This window comes from Scomber scombrus, chromosome 6 (assembly GCF_963691925.1).
Source record: "Scomber scombrus chromosome 6, fScoSco1.1, whole genome shotgun sequence".
Taxonomy (NCBI): domain Eukaryota; kingdom Metazoa; phylum Chordata; class Actinopteri; order Scombriformes; family Scombridae; genus Scomber; species Scomber scombrus.
The window spans coordinates 23,048,788-23,067,381 of NC_084975.1; the positions used below are offsets into that span (position 1 = coordinate 23,048,788).

Sequence of the window (18,594 nt, forward strand, 5' to 3'; positions counted from 1 at the left end):
CCTCACCACTTTGTATATTTGCCATATTTCACCAGTTACTGTCTTCAGATCTCTGAGTTACAAATAACATTTGATTGTAAATTTGATTTGGAAGTGGTGTATTGATGTGATCAAATTCTTTATGTCGATACATTTTCACATTTATCTTAACAACAAGAAACGCAGAGATAACGGTTTGTGTTTGAGTTATTGATAAAAATACAGCATGACCAGTTAAATGGTTTGGACCAGAAAATCAGCTGATTGATTCAGCTCTACATGTAACCAAATAGTCAATCAGCAACACTTCTGGTAGCTGAAATAGAGTTGAAACCATTAGTTGAATAATAGATTAATCAAGGGACAGAAAAGGCCCAAGATGTGCAGCCTGAAGAGTCTTATTTTGTCCTGATAAAAGTCCACAACCCAAAAATATTCAGTTTACTATCATAAAAGACTAAAGAAACTAGAAAATATTAATATTTAAGAAGCAGGAACCAGAGAATTTTGGCATTCTTATATTTAAAATGATTAATTGATTACAAAAAGTGTTGGCAATTGATTATTAAACTAATTGTTGCAGTTTTATTCATTTAGGTCAGTAGTTCAACAAATTTGGTTCAGTTGTAAATGCCTGTACAGCACAGCGAAGATGATTTTATCTCATCCAAATGAATCAAATACGAATCAACAGATGGTCAAACCCACACAGTTCTGCTTTCAACCAACACAGAGCACAAAGTTAGTCTTAGCACTGTGTTTCTGCGGTGGAGTGGGCCTTTCAGTGGTGATTGCAACATGGTAGCAAGAAATCATAAATGGGCTCTATTCCCAGCACAAAGATGATAAGAGGCACAATTTAAAAAAAAAAAAAAAAGTAAAAAGTAAACAACAGTAGGAAAACTTTAAAAGTTGCTCAATTCTGATAGAAGAGACGCATCTGGGAAATAGACACAGAGCAGCAGACTAAGGGAGAGAGAGGAGGGGAGACACTTATCAAGAGTGGCGCCATCGAGGGTCGACATTTCAAAAAGGACTGTGTGCAGTCCCAATCCACTACTAAACAACTGGTCACAATCATTATGTGCACATACAAAGACAACCATTAACACAAGCACACATACACACACACGGGAACATACACACAGTGTGCCATGAAAAAAAAAAAACAACCTCCCAACAACCCGCGCTTATCTCAACACACCCAGGCTTTCTCTCTTTGGCATTCACCCACTCACAGGCCTATCTTTCATCCCAAAATTCATGGAGGCAAATCTCTCTCATCCTCTACCAACCATTCTTTCCCTTCAACTCTCGCAGGCCCTGTTTCCTCGTCTGTCCCAGCATAGCCTCTAAAATCCACCTCCCCTCCCCTTTTCTTTTTCTGGCAAACACTGACCAACTCACTGTCATAACTCACTCTGCATCCTTTCTTTTCTCTGGCTTGTCTCTGTCCACTGCCATTTGTGTCTTTTTTATCCCCGTCCTGAAATAATCTAATTCAACTAAACAAATACTTTTCTCATCAACCAAACAGCAGGTGAGACTGACTCAGTGGGCATCCTGCGGCACGACAAACAAATAGTGACTTCACAGTAATAACTTCATTTGGTTATGCTATTATTAACTGCACAGCGCCACTGGTCCTCATCATGTAGAAGAGGACTAAAAGCTGGCTCCCAAATAGTTTCTTTATTCTGTTTTTCCTTCTGTTCTGATATCTTTCCACACAGCAGCAGGCTTAGTGAGGGGTTTGGTCCAGAGGGTACAGAGCATGAGAGGCACGGCCTTTGTATCTAGGCCACAACACTCAGAGGCATCAGGCGATAGATTACCAGAGATTAGTGACATTATGAATCATCTTCCAAAGCATTTTTAAGTCAGCAAGCTAGACTTAAAAACTATCACATAATATGTTACAACTGAACATTTACAGCAGCAATGAATATGATTTGAAAGCTCTGATGCAAGTGTGAGTCATCTTTAGACCTTCTTCTCTTGCCTGCCTGTAGCACAGACTAATGTTAGCCTATACTGATCCTTGCTGGTCAAATGAAGTATTACAACTTCTGTAAGCCAAAGAGGTTTTACTGTGCAAGATATGAAGGACTTTCAAATTGTGTTTACAAGAAAATTCTGGGTAAAAAAAGAAATGCTTAAAACCGGTCTTTTAAGTATTAATATAAAAATGAAAAGTACCCCAAAATCATAACTCTACCATTTTCATATTTAAAGTTTAATACTAAAAAGTGTAAATCCACTTGAAGATCCCTTAGTAAATGTGATGAAGGTTGTTTTTAAGGCCGTGGATAGGACAGAAACATGTGATTACTTCTGCTTCTTATTTAATGTCACATCAGTACTAAAACAGCATCTTCAAGCAGGAACAAAGAAGCTTGTCCACTAGGTGTTGCCACAGAAAAAATAATAGATTTCCATATTAAGCAAATTATCATTATTATCATTATTATTATTATTATTATTATTATAAAACATATACTATAATTAACTCCTGCACACAGCTGGCCACTCAGAATTGCTGCTGCTGCTTTGTGGATTGAACAGAATAAAGACATGCAATTACTAATTGGCAAATTATTACTTTATTGATTTATTTTGACTTTAATAAAGTATCATTTAAATGCTAATTCGCAGCTAATTAATGTATTGTTTAATTATTTCCCATACATTTACTATATATTTGTCTATAATTAATTTGATTTAATCATTCTGGTGACAGACTCCAGGCTTCAACCTGCAGATGGTAGAGATCTCATATTGAAAATACACACTGCCTTTTTAAATGTTTCATCAATCTGTTCGGTGTAAATTAGCCATCAGCAAACACTTTACAATGTGTTAACTTTTTTTATCCTTAAATGAATGTCAACATTGAAAGCGAAACAAGCAAGATGTTATTTTTTAGTTTGACCAGTAACCATTTAGTACTTAATTTCATTTACTATTGTGTTTACAGTATCTTGTAAGACCCATGTTTTATATTATTCTTAATAATTTGTCTAAATGTTAAACTTATTTAATGAATAACAAGTTTTTATGGCATCGCTGACATGTTGGCTGAACATGGGGCCAACACTTTCAGCAATCCATAAACCCGTAATATGTTTTCACATTACTTTAAGAGAGGACACAAGGAAATAAAATAAATGGAGAACATTGATTAAATGGAGGACAATGACTTTAACAGCAATTTTTACACTTTGGAGGAGAGCTTTCAATAAGACTTTCCAAAAGAGACACTGCAGGGGAGGAGATCTTAGAAAGAAGGAGCTGGGAAAAGGAAAAATGAGCTGGAGGAAACAGGAAAAGAGCAAAGCAGCAGAAGACATCAAATGCCTGCAGGTCAAAGTATCCAGCTTCAGGTACGATCCTTCTAATGTCTCACTGGATACCAGACTGTTGCTGAATTGGCTTTTAACAATCCAATGTTCGAAAGGGTGTAGGATGAAGTAAACAATGTTTCTAGTCCTACCACTTTTTCCCAACTTTTCTAAAACTAAGTCACTTCCAAGCTAAAAAAAAAAGAAAAGAAAAAGCTTTAATAGGTTAAATATAAACATCTACTGTCTTTCTGTTTTTATGGGGCTCACCTTAGAGAAAAATAGCAGTCATGAACACTTCAAATCAAAATCCATAATGGCTGACAATGGCTGGTAATAGGATACCTTTGAGAGGTCTTAGCTGTCAGTGAGGTAAGGATTCAACTCTGGTCATGTTTGAGGCACTGGTTTGTGGTGTTAATAGCAAACTACCTACATTATACTTGGAGGTGTACAGTTTTATTTGGACAAAATGACAAATTGTAGAATAATAATACTAATGTTATAAATTACACCTGTTTCCACCTGTAACCTGTAGTTTAAATGTCGGTGGTGAAAATGTGCTAATCCACAATGCAATTGATTAGGTGCTCATTGTAAAAACTTTATATTTCTATTTAACATTTATATTTAATATTTAATATATATTTTTATTTTTTTAACTCAAGCACATTTTTTAACAATTAGACCTATTTATAACAGGTTGTTCTACATGAGTTTATGTCTCAAATGAAAGAGTTATATGACATATGACATTTGTAGGACGGAGTATTCGGGCCAGGCAAAAAAAAAAAAGTGTGGCACGAGAAACAAAAGAAAAAGTCCAGCACAAGAAAAAAAAAACCAGGCCCTAATACTCCGTCGTACATTTGAGACATGTTGGTTAAGACATTTAAGTCAGGGCGCTAACCAATAATAGCTAAAACTAAGACTAACTAATTTTGACAACACTTACCTCTGTTTTGACTCTTCAACCAAGTTGGAACAAAAACGTTCAATTTGCTGCATAATAATGAAAGAAACAAGCCATTAGCTTTTCTTTTCTTTTTTTTCAAACTGCGGTTTTACATAAGCAGTGCTAAATTGATAGCTCAATGCTAATATCTCAGCGCAAGCAGTGGCTGTTTTGTACTGAAGAATACACATTTTGGTTTCTTTCTCCCAATTTTAAGTTATTTAAATCCAAAACAGAGCAGGTGAAATAACCCGGATGTTTCCCACACCTAGCTTCACCTGTATCCCTGTCTACCCTTCCAGCCAGTCAGCTCACTACTGCCCCAGCAGAGCAGCAACTGTGCTGTAGTGAAATATGTGCTCATTACCAACTTTGGACTGCCAAAAGAAAAAAAAGGGGGTAAGCTATGTTATGCCATCACTCTGGGGCTTGTTTTTTGCTCCTTTATTGGGAAATGTTGCTTTAGCAGTGTCGGGAGTGCGCGACCTGTCCTTGCAGGTGTTTTGTTGTGAAATGAGCGGTGGTTGACAGAGGCAGCTAGTTGTCTCATTAGCTGGAGAGCTAATATTTGCAGGTGTTTCCCTCTTTAAATAACAGGTATTTGTTGTGGTGGATGCTGTCAGGAGAGAGGCTCGGCACTCGGGTGCGCGCAGAAACTTCACATTGGTTAAATGTTCGCGGAATATCCTGCACTGATCACTGTCCACAGAATTGGATGCATGGACCACAGCAGGGGCAATCTAGGAGTTGACATCCGGTGCCAAGGCCTGAGCACCCAAAGCAAGGGCCAATTATTTTTGGATGGTTTACATGTGCAGTATATTTAATTTTATTGCATTGTATGATTACTGCAAACAGTAGTAGTAGTAGTAGTAGCAATGATTTAGTTTGGTCCTTACTAACAATGTTCCAAATACAATGCACTTAGACATAAATAAATAACAATATGACATAAAATCAAAAATAAAACAAAAAGTATTACACAAATTGTTAATTAAGCTCAGTAACACTGACTGCACTGAAATGTCCACTGAAACACACTCTTAATCACAATTGTTAAAACTCACTCAGTTTCAGTCTGCAGCTGGTTGAAAATTCGATTTCAACCAGAATTTTCTTTTAAAAAATAGAATAGGGGCTGTAACCCCCTCTGCCCCTGGTCCGCAGGCTGTTGCATTGTTATTTTAAAAAAAAGTTCTATTACAGCCCATTCACTAATTGGCAAAAAAACTGATTATTTACTGTGAATTGTTTCATAATTGTTACATATAGATCCTTGAAGAGAAGTTGTGCTGTATTGCCTGTAGCCTTCTTGAGAGCTTTCTTAAGGTCTGAACTTGAAGCTCAGTCATGTACAGTAGAGGGTGCCCTTCACACCACAGTGGGTAAGAGCCCATAACACATTATTTGGACCCTCCAGTCCTAGGGCTGGGTATCGGTACTCAACACCTTTTATGGTTTCGACTGAAATTAATCGATACCAAGTAGTCTCATCACCCGTGAAACGATACCTGCAATCGATCCTTTTTGTACCCAAAGCTAGAAAATATGACTATTTGTATGGACTTGCTCACAGCAAATCAACGCAAGTTCCTTTGATTAATACATATAAATAATTGAAGACTTTAAAAATGTGCTTAAAAAGTTTGTGTAAAAATCAAATCATTTAGATGTGGAGGAGTAGTGGCATTTTATGCATTGTAATGCTTCTAGTCACATGATGGGTATCAAATGAAGTACTCAGTTGGTAAGGGGACTTGGATTGGTACTTATTGTTATCTTAATTTTTAAACGATATCCAGCCCTATCCAGTCCTAACCCCCACTGGATAAATCTAGACGCATTCAGAAGCATTCCTGTGCAAAGAAAGAGAAAGAAGAAATGTTTAAACATTCATAATCCAATCTATTGTCCACCCCTATTTATATACAGTAGGCTACACTATTAGAAACACCTCTAAATATAATGCAGTCACTAATTATGGGTCAACAAAACTGAACATAACTTGCACTAAGTTTAATTAGCAAATGAAGTTCCCAGAAACTGTTGCCACAACAATACTAAAGCCAGACATGGTGCGGCTCTCTGGAAGCCTCCAATGTCATTCTCTTGGAGCTTACTGTTCCCAAGGACGACTACATTGAGGAGGCTAACGAGAGGAAGAGGGCAAAGTATATTCATCTAGTGGACGATTGCCAAAGCAACAGGTGGCAAGCAGGGCCTATGGTAGGTGATGGGCAATCAAGTCGGCCACAGAGGCAGAAGAAGTTGCATCAGGGCTGTTAATCAGGGGAGGAGAGCTGTGGATGGGGTAGTGCTACCTGCATCACTGATCATGTGTCCAGCCGCAACACAAGATTACATAGCTGTCATATCAGATTGCAGATTGCACAGGTGTAATTTTTCATTATGTCTTAAAAAAGAAAGAAAACTCATTTTTAAACTGACAGGTCAAAGCCTTTTCTTCCTGCCTGTTATCTCATATGCAGTTTTATACCAACTTCTTATTAAAACAGGGTTTTTTTTTAAACATGAACTACTTTCATAGATTACTTTTTCATCTGATATTAACCAAAATATTCCTCAATCAGAATGATAAATTGTTATTAAATGACTATGGCATCCACTCAGAGGTCTGGATTACATGACATGAAGGATAATCTTCCTAAATTTGTGTTTGTATGTTGAGCAGATGAGCACATGTCTGCATCATGTTGTAATGTGAGAATTTGTATCAACTGTTCAGATTGTTTTCCCCCCAAAATATGTCTTCAGAGTTATAATATGCACCACACCAGATTTTTGTACATATTTTTGCTTTTTTTTTTTTTTTTTTAATTTTATAATCTTTTAAAGAAATATGGGAAACTGATTTCACAGATACTATGAGACTACTGCATCTTCTTTACAGACTCTAATCAATCTGTGCCTTCAAAAGTCATCACTGAACTCTTAAAATAAATCCTCATAACACTAACCCATGACAAACCGGCATTATGCAGAGTAACCATCACTGATTAAAAAAAGATTCAGACAATATAGCTGACACAGGAAAGGGCCTGCATGATGATTTAAAGGGCAATTGGAAATTGCGATCATTACTCTGGTAATGTGTGAAAAAAATGCAGTTCCTCTAAAGTCACAATAAGTCATAAACAAAAAATCTTCAAGGTTTTGGGTCGTTACAAGCAGAGCAGTCTCTACGTTTACAGTTATGCTCAGGTAACATTAGCTATAGAAATGGCTAGTTTGAGAATAAGCTTTGTTTGTAATGTGATTCAGTTGATCCCAAAGATACGGTCAAGATTATGTTTATTGCCTATTATGATGATGATTTAAAGGGCAATATGTTTTAATAAAATGCCATAATCTCTGCTGATTTCCTTTGTTTGACTTGAGGTATTTTTGTATCAGATCGTTTTTGTTGCGCATAGGAAACCAATTTTCTGTTTGCAATGCTTTACAGAAGAAGTTATGTTCTTTTCTGACAAGTGCTTTTTCTCCATTACAGCATATTTGGTGTGTGGGTTGGGTTCTTGTAAGTGCATGTCAAAAATACACAATTGCAAAATGTAGCAGAAACTGCATCATTTGCATCATAGGATGATTTCTTTCCCTTGAGAAAAAAAGAGAGTAATGACCCCCTGAAACCATCTGACATTTTATGCCTGAGAGTCAGTGTTCAGTGCTTATAGTGCTTGCTGTGTATTTATACGCTTCTTCGGGGCGTCGTGCAGTTTCATGAAGTGTTACATAAACTGGCAGCAAAGCAGCTCACTTCATGAAGCCGAGCATGGCTGGCTGTGTCTTTAACAGGGAAGGTAACAGTGACATGCAGGACTTGCACCGGATTTAGGCGGATAGGCTATTTTTAAAAACAACAACCCTTTTATTTAGATTATGTAAAATCGCACTGGATGGTCGGTCCAGTGGATGTTGACGCAGCGTTAGCCAGAAGTGTGTCACTGTTTGCACGGATACACGCATCACAGGCTGCCTCTGCGTCTCCCGTCTGCGCCCCTCCCTCTCCCTGACTCCCAGCATCACCTGCTGACCGACGATGCTGTCATAAACCGGAGAATAAATCCCCGTTTAAACGATCCTGAGGGGTGCTGTCATATTTTCTGAATGGCTCTTATGGTAGGCTGCATTAATTCGTAAGTACAGGCCTGTAACACGCTATTGGATGCGACCCCTTCAAATATACAACACAGCCTGTTTGTTATAGGCTCTCTGTATTTTGGCTGCTACGGATCACTGCGCGTCACATGCTGTGTAGCTGGGTACAGTGTGAATAATACATATTTTCAGTCCGAGGTTGTTGGGTTTTTTTCCCGAGGATCTCCAAGGGCATCGGTGAACGACACAGTGAGGCAGCGATGTGCACGGCTGACGGGTAGACGGAGCAAGTGGGGAGGCAGCCTGGTTTTCCTGCTGTTAATCGTTGAGTTTTCCCAGAGTTGTCGTTCACATCCAGGGTTCAGACACTCTTTGCTTTAGCTCCTCACTTGGTTCACCGCCTGGCTTTAGGATGCGACGTCATGAGTTGATTGCGTCTGACAGATGTTGCTGTGTTGCAGCTGCACAGGCATAGACTCTCCGTTCCGCCTTTTTCACGTTTTTTGTTGCGGGATGATTTTGTGAGGAAATATAGGCTACCGTTTATGTGCTAGATGTTTAGTCCTCGCTTTGTGCTCGGATAGATCGCAACATTCATTTAGTCTTCGGTATTACATAAAATGATACCTGGAACTGCCGCATCAATGCTACCATCTGCAGAAGCTGCGAAATTGTACCAGACCAATTACGTCCGCAACTCCCGTGTTATCGGACTTTTATGGGCCATCTTCACTATCCTGTTCGGCATTGTTAACGTGACCATCTTCTCACAGCCCTATTGGGTTGGCGATGGCGTGGATACGCCGCAGGCCGGCTACTTCGGCCTTTTCCACTTTTGCATCATAGACGCGATCTCCAGAGAGCTGTCCTGCCACGGTACCTTCTCCGAGTTCGCGGCTATCCCCTCCACTGCGTTCAAGGCCGCCTCCTTCTTCATTGGGATGTCCATGATGCTGGTTGTCACCTGCATCGGCTGCTTCAGTCTCTTCTTTCTCCTCAGCACCTCCACCGTGTACAAGATCTGTGGCTGGATGCAAGCGTTGTCAGGTGAGTGCTTGTCAAAGTGGGGTGCAGGGGCTGGAGGGGGGCCTTGGAAGAATGCAACATTAAGAATAGTTTATTGCTACTTCGTTCGCAAAAAGAGTAGAATAGACTGCACGCTGTATTATTTTCTAAATCAGAAATGATATGGGGCTGTTTGGGATGTCCTTGACATGATAAGTTTGTACACCTTTGAACTCCAAAACACTGGGATGGATTTGAATTTGATTGATCTTTTGATTAGATGAATTAGTTGTCAGTGTGAGCTGCCAAGAGGCAGATAAGCAGACAGCATCCAGAATCTCCCCAGGAGCTGTGAGCCAACACTGCTGAACAGACAGTGCTGTCCATGGAGCTGAAGTGTTGCAATGGCAGGCATGACTTCAGGCCCGATCAGTTACTTTCTGACTGCAAGTTACAGGTGTAGTTTGACAGCTTATCATTTTTCAATACCTGTAATATTCACAAAAAATGACTGATATGAAAAAAACCTTTGGCGACTGAAGACACCTTGATTAGATTTTGTGTATCAAAAGACATGTCAATCAATTTGATAGCAAAATCTCCAATTCTGTGTATTAGATGTTTTTTGTATACATTTGAACCAGCTATGCTTCTTTTTCTATGATGATAGATCTTTTCCGAATAAATTACATACACATCACATGCACATGTATGCAGCTCACACCTCTGAAAAGCGCATGACTGTTTTTATTAATGGTCAAAAATGAAGGTACAGTGAGATTTAGATAACACAAAGCAGGATTTTAGTTTAATACTTTAAAATTGATTTTAAAAATGGTAAAAGATGTTTAATTTGATTTTTATGAAGCTGAGTGACCACATAAAATATTCACTTAATGACATGTTTACCCAGGTATTATAGCACCCTAATTGGTATGTGAAGTGTTTATTCTTGTTCATGCAGATTAGTAACTCTGTGATCAGCCAACAGGTAGGTGTGTGTGTGCGTGTGTGTGCACGCATGCGTGTACGCATGCGTGTGTGTGTGTCAGAGTTGGGGTTGTTAAGGGTGTTAAAATGTTGTAGAGGTCAATGGTTCAGATGCTGGCAGCATTTTGTCACTGTAACTGTGGGCTACTGTCACCCAGTGTGAGTGGAGGCCTCCATCATCTGAAAGGGGTCCAAACATTGCCAAACCTTGGTATGCGCAGCTGTAACAGTGGTCGAAGCAGGCAGCTTCCTGTTTGCAACAAACAGAAGTGAGGGGGATTATTTGGAACAAGTCCAGCACAGTGTGTTATGTTGGGCTGAATTAACGCAATAAGCCTTTCTAATGAGGAGACCGCTGGGCTTTGTGCTTCTGCAGCTAAGAGATGAAAGAGAAAGCCAAGAGGAGAGACCCTGACCACGACAAGCTGGCAAAGGGATGCCTAATGAGCAAGTGTGGCTGCTTAGCACTGTCAAACTTCATTACTCTTAGCTGAAGGTTAAACTCATGCTGCCTTCATTTACTAGCCCTGTGGAGGACAGGTGGCCCACTGGCATCTGTAGTGGGCCCCTTACTGTCAGCTGATGTTTTGATTGGGAGGACAAATCATTTATATTATTGTGATATATGGCAGACCAGAATGTTCGTTCAAGATAAAGAGAAAAGGAGTGAGAAGCTCTTTGTTTCCTGTTCCCTGCATCCAAATGCTTGGCAATGAAAATGTTTTTTTCCCCTACTCTGCAGTCACCTAGATAAATTGACTGAGACTGTTACTGCTTATATGACCTTCTGTCAAGAAAATGCTTTCCTTCTTAAATTGTGTACAGTGTTACCTAACAACGGGTCTTGGATAATAAATCTGTCCGATCTGTTTTAAATAAAAAAAGATCTCCTTTTTGTAAGGGGTATGTCACCCAAAGAGCAGAGGCAGAAAAACATGTGGAAAAGGAAATAAGTAAAGCTAAGCTGAAATATATAAAGACAAAATAGAGAAGGAACTTGGCAAGGGTAACTCCCGTTTTGCATGTGAGGGGATCAAGCAGTGGGGATGGAGAGGAAAGCTGTTTCATCTGACAAACCTGATGGAGTGCTGGCCGATGAACTGAATCCTTTTTACTTACGTTTTGATGAGCATGATTTTAAAAATGGACATTAAGCTTTTAGGGATGATACTAGAGCCCCTCGGAACAGTAGTATCATCGATGAAGAGAAAATGCTGAAATCTCTCATGCAAACTAAGTCTTGATTCCGATGGCATTTGGGACAGGCAACTCAAAAACCATGACAGGCAATTATGTGGCATTCTTACTTTCATATTCCAGTGTTCATTTCTTCAGAGAGACTCTATTGCAGTGCCAGTGGCCAAGGTTACGACTCCCAAATCACTGAATGATAATCATCTTGTGTCCTTTACTTCTCTATCTATAAAGGCTTTTGAGATGATTGTCAGAAACAAGGTCCAGTATGACCAAAGATCATTGTTAAGGGGGATAGAGGAGGCCATCACTACCCTCCTTAACTTAATTGAGAAACACCTAGAAGGCAGTCAGAATTATGCTTGTTTGCTTTTTATTGACTTTTCTTCTGCCTTCAATTACATTCAGCCCCACATTCTTGCACACAAACTTATGAGTAACTTTGTTATGAATTTTAATTTCCCCTAATGAGGAACAGGTAGAGGTGGTTATCCAATACAAATATCTGCAGATAATTGTGGATGACAAACTTAGCTTTGAGCTTAACATGAATCTTAAACAAAGTCACCAGTACTTGCTTAGCAGTTTTAATTTGGACAAATCACCTCTTTTTTTCTCATCTTGTATTGATACAGTCCTTACCTTTGCCTTAATTTGCTGGTTCGGGAAGCTAAACCTGACAAATAAGAACATGTTAAGGAAAATTGTGACAGTGAGCTTTAAAATCAACGGCTGTGATCTGAATGACCTCTGTCTTGTTTATCAGAAAAGGGTCATGGGCTCAGGATATTCTTCAGGATCCTAACACCCCCTTTATACTGAGTTTTCCCTCCTTCCCTCTGGGTGTGGGTACAGGATGTTTAGATGCAGCAGGAATAAATATGGTTGCTCTTTTGTCACAGAGGCTATCTGAGGTTTGAACTTGTAACTGGAGGGTGTGTGGAGCAGGATGGATTAACCATGATATTGTGTTTGTTACTGTTATGTCTGATAGATACTGAAACTATGTTATTTTAGCTGTATATGTTATAAGACTTAATCTAAATGTTTTTTATGCTCCTTTAGCTGTATGTTTTAGTACTTTTTCTTACTATTCTTTATGTTTTTTAACTGTAAGCTGCTGAATTAATTGGTCCAGTGGGGATGTTAGAAATTTCTCTGCTCTACTCACATCTCATGCCAATGAATCAAACTGAAATTGAAATTTACATATCGGCTCAGTCATAGCTTGTTGTCGCCCATGCCTGATCCAAGGACACAGTCAGTATTCACAGCACTGCTCTCTGCTCTGTGGCACTGATCTTTCTCTCTGCTTTAGAAATCATTATTATGGGCCTTGTTATTTTCTATGTGAGGCTACATTTTACAGTTTTTTTCTTGACTTTTATGTAGATTTCAACTGGATGCTACACAGTATGATAGGTATGAAAAAACTGCCTATAACAGTACCATACATCATTGAGTAAAATGGTCATTTAGATGCACTAAATCAATATGAAGGTCATACAGTGTTGGCCAAGAATGTGTAATTTAAATGATATACTGAACGCCACTGTTGCAGCAGCTTTCTCAAATCCCATTGGGCTAAGGTCAGAAGGTTGTGTGCATTTGCAGCATATAACAAATTCACGCTGTTCGACAGAGCTGCTCTCTAGTGAATCGGTTCGCAAGTGATATCACAAACACATATCTCTAGCCATCTCCAGGAAGAGAGTTTTTTCTTTGAAGCCCAGGTAAAAATGCTGAGTGTGTAATGAGAAAGCAAACCACCAGGAAACATCAGAGCTCTTAAAATGTCCACCAGAGCAAAACTAAGTTGAGTGCTCTCCTGCATCCATCCTGCCCTAGATGGACTCGTATCCTTCTTTTGCTTTCCTCACTGGAGCTATTTCTGTCTGTGCATCTGCTCAAGTCCATGGCATGCAGATTTATTGTAAGTGTGTGTTTTTTTCCCCTCACTGAGCTGAACACAGCCAGATAGCTGCTGCACAAGCCCCCCTAACTTATCTCTTTCTGTTACATTCACACAATTTCACCCATCTGTGCATCTCAACTCGTTTCTCTTGCTCATTCTGACCTTACCTTCCCCCTCTCTTTTCTGTTCACAACCTTAAGTACAGTATGTGGTGTTCATTTCTTTCTCCCTTCTTTTCTTCCCTTCTCCCTCCATCACGTCTTTACACCCTCTCTGTCTTATAACAGCAGTTCTTCAAGGCAGCTTTATTTATATATATATATTCAAGGGTCTGTAACTAATTAACTAAGACGACTGTGAGGTCAGTGATAATTACTTCACAGTTTTATACCTGCTCTGCGTACTATGTCATGTCAGCTGTCTGCCTTTTTTATATTTCATGTGATTGTGTCTCCTCAAAAACAGAAATGAGTCATGCGTCACCTGTGAATAAGCAAGACGTAAGCTTTTTAAAGTCAGCATAACAATTGCACAGATAGAAGGTGGCCTATTTGGAAACACTGACATGACGGTTTTCAAAGAGCTGTATTTACTCAGTGTCACATTTCTATTTTCCCCTCTTTTTTTGTTTATTTTATTATATGGCCAGTTATGTCAGTGTGGGCGCGGGTGTCTGGATTTAGATTTTCCTGAATGCAAAATGATTTGCTTAAGAATTAAAGCAAAATGACAAAATTGCATTGGGGAACAGCCTCTACTTCTGCTTTGATGTGCAAAATAACTTTTTAGACACAAGTCTTTACTTTCTGTAGCATTTGTTTGGCTTCTTTTGATGACAAGCTGAAGCAAATTCAAACAAATTGAACTTTTCTCTTAATAAGCTATTCTTGACTGTTTCTGACAGCTCATTGATCCAACAGGACTGTCATTTCTGTAGTTATGCTGCATTCATGTCATATTGGAGTTTTGGAGAATTGGAGAATGTAATTATGAGTTTCCGGCTTGTAAATAACATTCACGTCATCATTCAAGTTGTAATTATAACTGGGAAGCTGGGATTTTTCTGAAAGCTCTGATGTATCCGAATAGATGATACCAAAAATATGCACTCGTCACATCAATCAAAGAGTGACATTAAAAGTAATTTTTAAAAATTAATTTAATGGTGCACCCTGGTGGCCTTAACTGCACGCACCAGATGGTTTGTTACACAGAACCATCTGAGCAGTCATCCATGGAAATTGTTTGGAAAAGGGCAGGCACTTTAAAAAGAATAATTGGCAGGTGAATGGATGAACCATCTGTCCATCACCGTGTATCACTATCTTACCTCACGAGGCAGCTGGATTCACGATGCTGACTGTTCTGAACCTCATGATCTCACAAATCCAGCTGCCTCACAAGGTAATAATGGTCTCACAGTTAAAATGCATATCACATAACTGCAAAATCCATGGTTTGATTGCAAGCTGAGGACCTGTGTTGCATTTCATACCCCTCTCTCTCTCTCCCTACATTTCCTGTCTCTACACAATCAAATAAAGGCAATAGCCTGAAAAAATAAGTAGATTTAATGGGCACAATGTAATTTTGTCAATGCATAGTATTTGTAAACCCCGATGACCAGCTCAGATATCATAAAACCTTCCTGAGTTGTCAGTATGTTGTAACATAGACACGCTTGCAAGATTTGTCGATGGCATGAAGATTTGATGCTTTATTTCATCATACATTCAGATACTTTCACTTTTTTGGGAATTATAAAGTTAGCCAGACCTTTTTATGTTTCTGTTGTCACTGCTATATTCTTTTTACTGAGAGTGTGTGTGTGTGTGTGTGTGTGTGTGTGTGTGTGTGTGTGTGTGTGTGTGTGTGTGTGTGTGTGTGTGTGTGTGTGTGTGTGTGTGTGTGTGTGTGTGTGTGTGTGTGTGTGTGTGTGTGTGTGTGTGTGTGTGTGTGTGTGTGTGTGTGTGTGTGTGTGTGTAAATTAACTACATTTCTATTAAAATGCACAAAACAATTGACTTCAGTTTGATGAAGTGCTGTAATTGCCTTGATCCCAAAGCAGTAAACAAAAAACTATTTGACCGCACACAAAAATAAACTCAGTATATATTAACCTTCAGTAGACTAAAATGTTGTTTTTTTCATCTTCGACTGACTTTTTATTGCAATTCATCCTTGAATGACCTCCTACATCTTAATTCCATGTAGCATACAGTTCAGCTGAGTGAACCTGTTTTTTAAAACATTATAGCTGTGTTTACCCAGAAGATTTAAGTTAATGTTGCACTGCTCCGCCAACACCAGGGCAATGTTCCATAATTCAGTTCATTTCAATTTGCTTTGACTTTGTGGAAGTGTTTTGAAAGACTTCTTCTGTTTTGACAAAATGCTTCCACTAACTTTGTATAATGTTAAAAAGGGTTGCTTGTAGTGTCAAACCCACTGATTAATATCACCCTACAGGTCCTCTATGGAGCATTACAGCATCTCATTAAAGTAATTTCCAGTCATAGCAGGAAACAGTTTACAGTCCATAAACTCTGATAAAAACCACTGTGCGCTACCTGTTCAGCACTAAACAGCATGCAGACAGATAAACTTGAATATATTGGAGTATTTAGAAGTAAAAGAGTGAGATATCTCCCTCAGGAATGATTAATCAATGATCAACTATCTATTTTATAGACGAGATGATTAATTGAGAAAATGATCGACAGATTAATCAATAATGAAAATAATCATTACTTGCAATTCTACAACTGTTGATAATAAGTTTACAATATTAAATTCATACAGTGAGAATATGTCAGTGTTGTGCTTACATCTTGTGATGCTGCCCCCAAGTGACCAAAAAAAGAGCTAGAGTCAGGTTAGCTACTTTGCGTACAAACTTTTGCAATTGCTAATAGACATTTTTCAAAACGGGGCTCATTTTCTCAAAATACAAAGCCAAACAGAAAATACATTTTGAAGAAGAAATATACAAAAAAACACAGAAAGCAATACTGTATCTCCCCACCTGGCTGGGTCTGGCCACAGCATCTCATCAACATCACAGGCAATATCTTCCCTGACTAGACATCAAGAGAAGAAGCGCCTTAAGTGTTGTATCCAGCCCTGGAGAGCACCCACATCAATACCATCACATGCCTCTTCCATTGCCTGCAGAGGAGGCATGCGAACAAAGGGATGATGGTCACACACCTTCCCCCACTATGCTGAAAAGAACTCTTCAATTGGATTGAGAAATGGAGAGTAGGGTGGAAGGTATTGAATAAGAAATTGTGGGTGGTCAACAAACCAGTTTTGGAACAGGGCTGCACAATGGAAACTGACATTGTCCCATACTATGATATATCTGTGCTGCTATGCATCATCCATATGGTCGGCAGGTATCAAAATGTTGTACAGTCTGTCTAAAGTATGTAAGTATGTGGGCAGTGTTGTATGGACCAAGGTTGGTATGGCGGTGAAGGACATCATTATGTGTGATGGCGGCACACAGTGTGATGTTGCTGCCACATCGTCCAGGAACACCTACAATAAAAAAAAAAAACTCATGTGGGATTACTTCAGCATCCATTCCCAATACTGTCTGAAAACCAGAAGGACAAAAATCAGTTTGGTGTAGTCCAGCACCCTGGGAATAAATGCTGTACTGTATGTAGTATACTGTAGTCTATCTTGTACTTACATGCACATATTCATGTCTCAGATCTTTTATTCTTTCAGAATTTCTCTCAAAAGGCACCCTGTAAAGCTGCATCTTGGGCACTTGGTTTCAATGGAGAATATAGGCCAATGTGCACAGGCTGACTTGCCAAATGTTGTTAAAAATGGTGTCTTCCCTTATGATGTGGCGGCTTTAAATCTCTTTTAAATCTCTTGGAATATACAGTAATTGCATTATTTGCCTAAAGCAAGTTGATTACTGCTGCTTCCTGTGCCTCATTGAACATTCGAACCCTTCCACGTCATTGTCTCTTAGTCCTTTATAAAAACCAAAGATATAGTAATTGGTCAGTGTAGCCTAAAGAAGGATTTTGTTTTTTCCACAGTAAGGATTCTTGAACAGCTATAGAGTGTATGATATGGCAGACATTCATGAAGTAAATAGGGGTCAAAAAATAATTGATGTATATACTGTGATTCAGGGAGCCATAATTATTGTAAAGTGAATGAAAATGTGGTACCTGTGCTCCAGTCTAAATGTCCGTATGACAGAGGCAACATCAAATCGGCTCAAGTTGGGCTGGACTTTCTGTCTAGCCTCTCTCATTGTTAACCCATGGTTAATAACATGATCAACTAATGCTACCCGGATTTCATCAGAAAGTTGTTTTCCTCCCCGTCTTCTTCTTGTGCTTGTCTTCATCTTCCCCCTCCAGCTCTCCTACTACCTCTCACTCTTCCTCCCCCTCTCTCTCTCATCCTCCCTCTACATCTTCCTCTCCCTGCTGTCTTGGCTTTTACGGTTGTTTTACAGTAAAACAACAATATGGTAGTCCCTAACCCTGTGGTCTTTTTATGGTGCTTACATCCTGATTGAGCAATCAACAACTAAATGGTTAGGTGTTTCGCACGTGCATATTGTGCTTCATGTGTCATTTTAGCATGTTAATAATTCTGAAGAGCAGCTTATCATCAAGTAATTTGAATAATTTGAGGCTTTTAATACCTTTTTAATACTTGGCTTTCTAGAACATATACACAGTTCACTCATAATTTAGGAAGGTAAGGGGAATAATATGAAATAAACCAGTGACTGATTGAGAGTGTCATTTGGAAGTTTCTATTTGTCACTAGATGTAAAAGTAATAAAGGAATTTTTACTCTTGAGCCCTACCAACTTCCAAATTTTGCCACCAATCTGATGACTAAATTGCTTGAGGCTCATCCAGTCATATAACATTTATGAGTATGCACCTCGTCTCTGCACAGTCCGTGCTGCCTGAACTGGTCCAGTTGCATGAATGTGCAGTAGAATAACCTTAAACCTTCACAAGTCCGACACTGGCACGTCCAAACCACAGGAGGACAATGTTACCTTGGGCCTTTTTGTTATTTTACAGCAGCCTGTGACAGTTTGG

At 39.1% G+C, this 18,594-nt stretch overlaps 1 protein-coding gene across 1 annotated transcript in view; it reads left to right on the plus strand.

Moving 5' to 3' along the window:
* Window positions 1-9,038: 9,038 nt before the first annotated feature.
* LOC133982481 (LHFPL tetraspan subfamily member 3 protein-like) overlaps window positions 9,039-18,594 on the plus strand; it is a 28,298-nt gene continuing 18,742 nt past the window's right edge. Inside the window, exon 1 of the mRNA XM_062421535.1 lies at window positions 9,039-9,441. Coding sequence (XP_062277519.1) covers window positions 9,039-9,441 — 403 coding nt within the window. The remainder of the gene's footprint in view (window positions 9,442-18,594) is intronic.